Source organism: Crinia signifera, chromosome 9 (assembly GCF_055691185.1).
Source record: "Crinia signifera chromosome 9, ASM5569118v1, whole genome shotgun sequence".
Classification (NCBI taxonomy): domain Eukaryota; kingdom Metazoa; phylum Chordata; class Amphibia; order Anura; family Myobatrachidae; genus Crinia; species Crinia signifera.
In genome coordinates, this window is record NC_139225.1 from 132,895,100 (window position 1) to 132,905,792 (window position 10,693).

The 10,693-nt window shown below is 48.7% G+C and overlaps 1 protein-coding gene across 5 annotated transcripts in view; it reads right to left on the reverse strand.

Annotated features, from left to right (window-relative positions):
* Nucleotides 1–10,390, reverse strand: part of LOC146036072 (gap junction delta-2 protein-like) — a 37,098-nt gene extending 26,708 nt beyond the window's left edge. For all 5 annotated transcript variants that reach the window (XR_014460768.1, XR_014460771.1, XR_014460770.1 and 2 more), the window contains exon 1: nucleotides 9,554–10,390. Coding sequence is in view for 1 of the 5 variants with exons in the window: in XM_083159846.1 (XP_083015972.1) it covers nucleotides 9,554–9,624 (71 nt within the window). In the remaining 4 variants the exon portion in view is untranslated. The remainder of the gene's footprint in view (nucleotides 1–9,553) is intronic.
* Nucleotides 10,391–10,693: the final 303 nt, after the last annotated feature.

Genomic DNA, 10,693 nt, shown 5'->3' on the forward strand with positions numbered 1-10,693 from the left:
AGTTAGTAGAATCCAGCACCTCCACCCCACCACTCCCCTCCCCTGTGTACCGGGATGCTACTTCTGTCACTGCTGTAGATGATGTGCGTCGCTCTAGGGCCTGCATGATGCACATTCTGGGAATGTGTAGCAATAACAAATACATTTATATTGTCAGATTAATGCTGAACAACCACTAGACAATGTGTACCCAGCATGACATCGCGGGAGATGGCGTGCGACGGTGTTGCCGGCATACACACTTGCCGATGCCAGCAGCGATGATGGGGGGGGGGCGGACCATGCTACATTCAGGAACATGGCATCGATAGGGACATCCCCCAGTTCAGCTGCATGTACAGACTGCTGGGTGATGTTACTAGTGACCCATGGGGGCACACACTGCTAACAATGCATTTGTTTTAAAAAATCATCAAGTATGTACCCAGCATAACAGGCCGCCACCCACTAGTCCAATTTGGCCACTTTTTACTTGATTTTGATCGGGCCGAGAAATTGGGTGAAATGTGGACAAATAGGATGTGTTTGACATCCGATCTGATGCGCAGTCCCGATTGGATCGGAGTCAAAAATCAAACCTGCTTGCAGCTTGGACCTTCAACACGGGCAGCTTCCCGGCAGCGGGGAGTGGAACTGCATGCAATATATCGCATGTGATCCTGCCACCGGGACCTTCTCAGGCAGCTCAAGAGGGATTGGCTGCGTCTTCTCCCCCTAATTGTCAGAGAGGTTGGGGGGTGGAAGCTACAGTTAGGCTGCAGGGGGAAGGTTTGGGTTAGGCTGTGGGGCAGAGGGAGGTTTGGGTTAGGCTGTAGGCGGAGGGAGGTTTGGGTTAGGCTGTGGGGGGAGGGAGGTTTGGGTTAGGCTGTGGGGGAGGGAGGTTTGGGTTAGGCTGTGGGGGGGAGGAAGGTTTGGGTTAGGCTGTGGGGGGAGGGAGGTTTGGGTTAGGCTGTGGTTGGAGGGAGGTTTGGGTTATTCTGTGGGGGGAGGGAGGTTTGGGTTAGGCTGTAGGCGGAGGGAGGTTTGGGCTAGGCTGTGGGGGGAGGGAGGTTTGGGTTAGGCTGTGGGGGGAGGGAGGTTTGGGTTATGCTGTGTGAGGAGGGAGGTTTGGGTTAGGCTGTGGGCAGAGGAAGGTGTGACTTAGGCTGTATGAGGAGGGAGGTTTGGGTTAGGCTGTGTGGGGAGGGAGGTTTGGGTTAGACTGTGTGGGGAGGGAGGTTTGGGTTAGGCTGTGGGGGGAGGGAGGTTTGGGTTAGGCTGTGTGGGGAGGGAGGTTTGGGTTATGCTGTGGGGGGAGGGAGGTTTGGGTTAGGCTGTGTGAGGAGGGAGGTTTGGGTTAGGCTGTGGGGGTAGGGAGGTTTGGGTTAGGCTGTGTGGGGAGGGAGGTTTGGGTTATGCTGTGGGGGAGGGAGGTTTGGGCTAGGCTGTGGGGGAGGGAGATTTGGGTTAGGCAGTGGGGGAGGGAGGTTTGGGTTAGGCTGTGGGGGGAGGGAGGTTTGGGTTAGGCTGTGTGAGGAGGGAGGTTTGGGTTAGGCTGTGGTGGGAGGGAGGTTTGGGTTAGGCTGTGTGAGGAGGGACGTTTGGGTTAGGCTGTGTGGGGAGGGAGGCTTGGGTTAGGCTGTGGGGGAGGGAGGTTTGGTTTAGGCTGTGTGAGAAGGGAGGTTTGGGTTAGGCTGTGGGGGGAGGGAGGTTTGGGTTAGGCTGAGTGGGAAGGAAGGTCTGGGTTAGGCTGTGTAAGGAGGGAGGTTTGGGTTAGGCTGTGGGGGGAGGGAGGTTTGGGTTAGGCTGTATGAAGACGGAGGTTTGGGTTAGGCTGTGGGGGGAGGGAGGTTTGGGTTAGGCTGTGTGGGGAGGGAGGTTTGGGTTAGGCTGTGTCGGGAGGGAGTTTTGGGTTAGGCTGTGTGAGGAGGGAGGTTTGGGTTAGGCTGTGTGAGGAGGGAGGTTTGGGTTAGGCTGTGGTGGGATGAAGGTTTGGGTTAGGCTGTGTGAGGAGGGAGGTTTGGGTTAGGCTGTGTGGGGAGGGAGGTTTGGGTTAGGCTGTGTGGGGAGGGAGGTTTGGGTTAGGCTGTGGGGGGAGGTTTGGGTTAGGCTGTGGGGGGAGGGAGGTTTGGGTTAGGCTGTGTGAGAAGGGAGGTTTGGGTTAGGCTGTGTGAGAAGGGAGGTTTGGGTTAGGTTGTGGCGGGAGGGAGGCTGGGGTTAGGCTGTGTGGGGATGGAGGTTTGTGTTAGGCTGTGGGGGAGGGAGGTTTGGATTAGGCTGTGGGGGGAGGGAGGTTAAGGTTTGGCTGTGGAAAAGGGTTAGGGGAAGGTAAGGGAATACTGTATGTTAAAATTTCTCTAAAAGTGCCAGCATCCCGCCTGTTAGGATGCCGGCGCTGGTCTTACTGTATGTCTGCCATCATTTTAAGCACCGGGATCCTGTACCCAACCTGTATACAGTATAAGCTGTACATACTGTATAACAATACCAATGATCAAATAAAGGGGCAACAACTGTGTAAGCCCTCTTACACTACACAGTCCAGGTGAAAGGATCTAAACATCTCCGGACAAATGTAATAGGGTGTGAGAATGAGGAAGTGAGAGATTTTGGGGACGTTATTATTATTTTTTAAAGTGGCTACCAATTACACTGAAAAACCAGGCTGATTTTGCCATGTAATAGATTGCCGCTTTAAAAAAAGATGGGAAAACTTTCCCAAAATCTCTCACTTCCTCATTCTCACGCCCTATTACATTTGAGCACCGCTGGTGGTAACTGTGGACATGGCAGGGAGTAACTGGAATTGTATCTGCGCATCGAGTGTGCTGTCAGTGTGTGGCCTAGCTGCTGCTCTCTAATGCTGTGTACACACGGGGGCGATAGGGGCTATAATCGCTGGGAATATGGTCGCAGGCGACCATATTGCCAGTGATTGGAGTGCGCACCAGCGAAAAATCGCCGGGTGCGCGCTCCCGTTTTCTGCCCCATTGTAATCGCTGGTCGCAGGCGCTTGCTCCTGCGACCAGCTAATTACCTCTGCAGCTCCCCCAGCAGAGGTTCCTTTTCATCAGTGACCATCTCTGGTCGCTGATGCAAAGGAGACACTGGGCAATATATTGCTGAGCAATATATCTCCCCCCGTGTGTACGAGGTCAATTTACTAAGATGGGAGTTCTATTAAAGATGGGATGATGTCCACAGCAACCAATCAGAATCTACTTATTTATTTAGAACATTTTAGAAGATAATAGATAGAATCTGATCCCATCTTCAATAGAACTCCCATCTTAGTAAATTTACCCCTAGGTATTGTGCTGATTGGAAAGCAATGTGTCAGGGAGACCTTGCGGCTAATAACCATAATTTCAAGCTGATACTAGAGGACTGTTTCACGGCAGGTTTGGGGCCTACTGAGCCGTGCTTCACATCATGTGCTGCTACTGCTGGTCTGCTATCAAATGAATTGTGAATTGTGCTGACTAATGTTAAAATCTATATATTATCTATCCCCACTGGAGCATTTCATTTTGTGGGCTGAAGTAAGGGCCTAGTTCAGGATGAGTTGTAGTTTTGCAAGAAAACCTAGGGATGGCCATCGACCATCGACAATTCAAAATCATTGATGGTCCATGACCGATGTCGAATACTTTTGCCATCGATGGGGGAGAACCAGATGGTTTCCCTCCATCGACGGAACAGCAAAATTATGTTTTTTTTTCTTTCAAAGTGCCGGGACACGGAGCATAGCTCCGCCCCCGACACCCGTGAAGCCCCGCCCTCGTGTATTGATTGGCCCATAGGCCAATCAATCAAACACAATGGCTGACCATCGATATGTAAAAATATCAATGGTCAGCCATTGCATAGTTTAGCGCTATCGGTGGCCAGTGGCAGAATTGCCATCCATGGCAACCATCGATGGCAATTGCAACGATGGCCATCCCTAAGAAAACCCTTTCCTGTAGCATGCAGGGGAACTGCCCAGCACAGGGCAAGCCCGTCCCGGAACACCAGGCCCCTCCCTGAACAGCAAAGCATTTACATATTTATGGTAGCCCCCTGGCAGTGCAGCCTAGCTCCAAAGGCAGTCGCTGGGCCGCCATGTTTTGGATCACACCGGCTGCATGTGAAGTCACACAGCTGTTTCGACCTGCCCCACAAATGGTCTGGACATGCCTCTGTTGTCCAGACTGCACCCCCTCCATACCCGTGTCAATGTGCATTCCCAATGCCGTGTCGCTGCCCCCTCCAGGCTTTAGTCTGTGGTCACATTTTCTAGAAAACAGCAGCTTAAGGTGTCGCAAATGCGCAAAATAGCGGAAATGAATGAATATTGGTTTTTCCCCCCCTATTTTGCGGGCCTTGTTGAATCAGACCCTAAATCATTCACCTATAAATTGACTGAAATCAGTACTTCATGAATACAAGTCGCACGGCACAAATATTAGTCAGGCTCTGATCCTTGTGACGTCTGACCCCCTTATAGGCTACATACTGGTTTATATCACAAGATGGCTGCCTCTAGTCTTCCATAGGCCTAGTTTATATCTGTTTTATCTGGCACTCCTAACCTGGTGCAAGCCCTGCATTACTGTTTTAGAAGGGGGAGGGGTAAGAAGGGGGGGAGGGGCAGGACCCGGGACCCGACAGAATTGCCGGCGGGCGGACGGCAGCAGGTAACTATAGCCCCGCAGACCCCCCCCGCCCCCCCGGGGGCTGCGGGACTATAGTAATGCCACTGCTAAGGAAGGAAGAGCTTGCGCATTGTGATAAAAGATGAATGGATGCCATTACTTTTTGATATGAGGTACAGAGTTGTGAACGTCCCCTGGACTCTCTTCTGAGACGCGTGCTGTGCGTTCTCACATAGGCAAAGATTACAGAGGGAGTGTCATTCCAGCTGCGGGAAAGTAGACATTATTTTTTTGGGGGGTATCTATGTCGACATAGGTAAACATGGACACTGTAGAATTGTACCGCATCCCCTGGTGTGACTCGCTGTGCTCGACAGGCTTATTGCTTATGCCTATTATATTCCCCCTCCACATCCACTGGCATGGTAAATAAAGTATGTTGGTTTCAAAGAAAAAAATCATGAAAAACTCGTGTCGACTTTTTGTATCTGTTGACATTTTAAATGTTGGTATTCTGACCGTGTCGGCATTTTGGCCATGTCTGCATTATGAATGTCTGTAAAGTGTTGGTATTTTCACCGTCAGTCAATGTTGATAGGTATTTTGATTGTCGGGATTTTGACTGTAGGTAAATTAGCGGGTCCCGTTTTTCAAACTATTCCCAACTAACTACATGGTCTAAACCAGGCATGTCCAAACTGTGACCCTCCAGCTGTTGTGAAACTACACATCCCAGCATGCCTTGCCATAGTTTTAGCATTCCCTAATAGCAAACCGGGGGCAAGGCATGATGGGACTTGTAGTTTCACAACAGCATATAGGGGTACATTTATTTAAGGATGGTCCTGATGAAGCTGGTGGCGACACGCACGTTGGCCAGACACACTTAGTGTGTGAAATATCCCCATGTCCCTTTCCCCCATGAAATGTATTTTGATTGATGTATAGGGCGTTACAGCATACCTCCCAACTGTCACGATTACAGCGGGACAGTCCCGATTTTCGGGTCCTGTCCCGCTGTCCCACCCACGGCAGGCATTGTCCCGCTGCGGGGGGTGGCAGTTGGGAGACCCCCCAATCTAATAGAATAGACGCTATGCACATGCGCACAGCGTCTATTCTCGTATGAAAATGAGGCAGCGGCTAATTAGCATAAGCCGTGCCCTCATTTGCATATACCCCGCCCCCTTTTCGGGCGCTCGCGAAGCCGCGCGAGTGTCCCTATTTCTTCAGCACGAAAGTTGGGAGGTATGTTACAGTATCCACTTACAGGGGGCGCATCTGATAGGAACCGTGGGGTCAGAACCTAACTACGGTCTCCCAAGACTCAGATGTGATTACAGCACGCAAGTGCAAATACAGCACCCGGCCGGTGTGTCCCTCTGTTAGGCGCAGTGTCAGTGACGGAGCGCGACGCGGGTCTGTGAGTTGGAGAATCACAGCCCCACCATTGACTGTGATCTCCCCGCAGACACAGACGCGCTACCAGCACAGCCGGGAGCAGTGGCATACGTACAAGCCACTTTCCCTGCGGAGAGGAACTACACAAACGGCGGAGAACACTAACAGCCGATTTGTGTTCCCAATATCAGATCTAACGGGCACACTTTAGATGTGAAACACGGCATGTGTACTACCAGCCGGCCCCGCAGTCTGTGATTATTTAAGACTGTGCTACACACTGCGCAATATCTGTGCAGATACTAGGGGGCACCCCATTTTCTGATGTATAGAAGGACCTAACAGAAATATTTACTTCGCTGTCCTAATTTATCTGCACAGTTCTTGGGAGCAATCTGTGTTATAAACTAATATTAAACAAAAGTAACTTAATTAAGTGAAAATTGTAACATATCTGTTCATTTTATGAGTGGGTACACACTGTAAGATTTACAGCAACACGCACCTAATCTAGCAATTACACTGGGAACAGGACATTGGGGTTCAATTTGAGAGGATCTATATCCCCCTTTTAAAAACACTTTGTTTCTTCCTCTTTGTCTCTTTGGCAATTGTTTTTATATGTCGCAAATCTTAAAATAAACAATTAAAGGTTACATTTTATTAAGTTTTCTTGTCCTAACAGTGCGTCACGCACATAACAGTCTTTCTTCTCTTCCTTTGTTTTAGCAATCAGATTCAGTCTATCCTGTTCTAGGATAAAATAGAGAAAGGGAAGCTAGAATATGATTGGCTGTTATGTGTAACACCCCCAACCTTTTATTTAATGTCCAATCTGTTTGGTTGGAACAAAATTCTGCTAATATCTGAATGATTGTTTATGGTCAGTTTTCCAGGGTATACTGGTTGGAAGGTCGACCCAAGCATTGGGTCGACCGTCAAAAGGTCCACATGGATTTTTCAATTATTATTTATTTTGCCGACATGAGCCGACAGGTGGTATTTCATGCTCTTCCATCCACTAGGGCGTGGCGGGAGAATAGAATAGTGTGGCGAGCATAGCGAATCACTGTGCCCGAAGCATGGCGAGCGCAGCTGTACACTTTGACGGTGTCCAAAAAAAAGGTGAAAACTATGTTGCCCTTTTGACTATCGACCTAGCCATTGTCGACCTAATGCTTGTGTCGACCTTCCAACCATGTCGACCTTAGGTATGTCGACCTATTTCATGTGTCCACCTTCAGTGGTCGAGCCAATGCATGCCAACCTAATATTGGTCGACCCAATGACATATGCCCGTTCTCCAGCATTGCAAAGCGAATGGTCAACTGTCATTTGCTCCCGCAAGTTGTCAGATTTTGGTTCCAACCAACCAGATCAGATAATAAATCTTTAGGTATATGGCCAATCCTCTATTAAGGATGGGATGTTACCCATGGCAACCAATCAGAATCTATTGGTTCTTTATTTTGCACCTTCTAGAAGATAATAGATAGAATCTGATTGGTTGCTTATCCTATCTTCAATACAACTCCCATCTTAGTAAATATAGTCTTCATTGCCTCATCCATGGAAATCATTAGCTAGAGAACTACATCATCACCCACATGATGCCAGGTAGCCAATCAGCATGGACAGTTACCAGCCACCATTAAAATTGTTGTGCTAAAGAAGTTCATGGTTTAATTGGCTGCTGACAAAATGGTAAACTGATTGAAATACTAGATCTTATGATTATTTGTAAGATTTTAGATAATTTCCAACACCGCACAGACTGACAGGAAGGATTTACTAAAGCTTTCAGGTATACGGAAAACATACTTATTTAGATAAAAAAAGAGAAATCACAGGAAAAGGGAACTAGGGGCCCATTTGTCATTATATATTTGCAGCTAAATCCCCGAAAACACCCGGTTTCTGGGGTTAGCTGCAAATATTGAGTAACCCCCGGAATGTATCAGGAGGGACCGCAGCAGGAATTTCCGATCCCTGCTGCGATCCCGCCTGCACCGCCATCCGCCTCCCCCATAGGTTACTATGGGGGACGCCAAGCTGCCCGCCCGATGTATCAACATCGGCACCAGCACAACGCATCCCTGGGCTACCACCATTCTAATATAGGCCTATGGATCACACTGCCTTTGGGGCAGTGCGGTCAGCGGGGTCAGCAGGGGTCTGCGCTAATCAGCATCAGCCAATCAGAGCCCTGTCCCTGTAAGAGGGGGATGATGCAATGCGTTCCTGGGCAGTAATATTCCACCCAGACCGGACTGTAAATGCCATCATTGATAAATGGGCCCTCTAGGAGCGGCAGGTAGAGGACGAAAGCAAAGGTCGAGTCCTGTTATCCTTAGTCGAGGAAGGACTGTGCTTAACCACAACAGGGGACTATGCACAGTGTTAATGATGAGATTCCGGAATGTACAGTAACCACATTAGCATAACACCAGAAAGGAAAAGAAACCACATTGCATATATGACCACAAGGAATAGTGTACAGTACGCTACCATCTTGTACAGTGAATCAGCCATACACTGGATCTTATATGATCAAAGGCCATATACTTAATGTAGACATATTAGGGCCCTTATATGGTCTCATCTTTGTTTACTCGATGGAAGAAAATATTTGATTCAGAAGCAGAACAGTTAATAAAAAAAATCCAGTATATTAAAGCACGAGGATGATCAGGGTAACAGAAGAGCCAAAAAACATTGACATTTCAGGCGGGGAGAAGGAAAGCACTGCGGGGAACAAGTGATCTTTATGGGATAGACATTAAAGTGTGTACATGCGTATACAGGATCCATATATCATGCACTGACAGGATTGCATGGTTATACACTAGCACTTGTACAGTAACCTAGCAACACACACATCATATAGTAAATAGTGAGAATGATAGCAGACACACCTAGTACATTCATACAGATATTGCTCTTTGTCGGATTAATGAACGGATGTGATTTCGGCGTCAGTTCATCTCTGCAAGTGACTGTCAGGTTGGGGATTGAAATGTTCATTAAGAAAAATACATGTTGCAGGGTTCTGAATGTCAGTGCAGCCCTGCAGGATGTGTAGGTCATATACATTGCTTTTTAACTATTTCATTTCCAGAGTCTGCACCTTATACTGAGACCTGTCTATTTATTTGGCACATAAAGGAATGAAGATATAAATGTAAGTGCAGCATTCTGAGACATCCATTCATCACTAAAATGATTATATGTGAAGTACTTACACACACACAAACACACACACACACACACACACACACACACACACATACATACATCCACATCACCCACCACACCCACTCCTCAACCTATCTTCCATTACTCTGGTGTGAGGACATCTGCATTGCCTCAGTGTAATCTAGATCATGGTAGGCCCCTGTCACAGAGTATTTAAGGTGACATGGATCAGCATTGCTTCAAGCATCTATGATGTGCCGTATGCATGCTTGGAATGTTTTTTTGCGTGTTTTATCCCCATGGGCCTCATCCCACCCCTATGTCACAGTCCATCTTCTTACCTCCCTATCATGGTGGAGTGCTGCTGAACTGCAGCCTCCAGCAGGCGCTCCAGGATAGTCCACTCGCCCATCACGTCCACCTCTTGCCCCGCCGTGCTCACTTCGGACACCGGAGAGGAACGTACCGGCCCCCCTCTCCAACCACTTTTCCCTACTACCGGTCTCCTCCTCCTCCTAATTTTTACCGATCACTCCTTGGCATCATCATAATCAGTGGGGGACGGGGAGAACCAGAACTCCCCTCCTCCTCCTCCTCTCTGCCCCGAGTATGTCCTCAGCTCACCCCAAACCTTCGATATTGGGCAGGTAGCATTTCCCTGACACCGGTCTTGTACCCCAGGAGATGGCCGATAACAGTCCTGCTACTCCGAAAAAATGTCCTCCTCCTTCTCCAGATGTAGCCCTAAGCCTAAAATCAATAGCTATCCAGGAATAACGAATGACAATGGTCCGTTGTTGCAGCAGTTAACCCTTAGCGAGCACCTGTTCCGTTAATAGCAATACTGCCTTTGCTTGTCTGACAATCCCCCTCTGCTCATGTGTGTCTTTGCTGCCCCCTTGCTTACAACTCTGTCTCCACCTTCCTTAGACAGGTCGCTGTCCAGTGCTGAAACAGCTGCTGGTCCAGATTTGGTTCCTTGTGTGCCAATGATTAGCATCAATTCCAGGTTATCTCTGCCTCCCTGCCATCTCCTCTGCTTCTCTCGCCTTTCCAGCCGCCTGCCCCCCATTCATTCCCTGAGACTACCTGCTGTCTCCCCTCCTCTTCGTGTGTCATAGCATCCCTCTGTCTTCTACCTTTCTCTGCCCACCCCCCCTGCCTCTTTTCTCTTTGTCTCCCCCTCACTCTTTTTAGATCCCTCCCCCTTAGAATCTTCCACAGTGTGATCTCCCTCGGTCACTTTCTCCCACACTTGCACTCTCTATCTCGCGCTAATTCTGTCTCTCTACCACATGCTGATGTCTCGGTTAATCCGGATAAATGACTCTTTCTCTATTGGATGGGAGGAGATTTTCTGCCATATTATAAGCTGATTTCATCCTGCATCTTTCCCCAGTCAGAGGAATGGCCTGTGTGTATAGGAATGTGAGCGAGCAACTGAATGAGCCCTGGATTATGGCTGCTGGATGTCTCAGAGA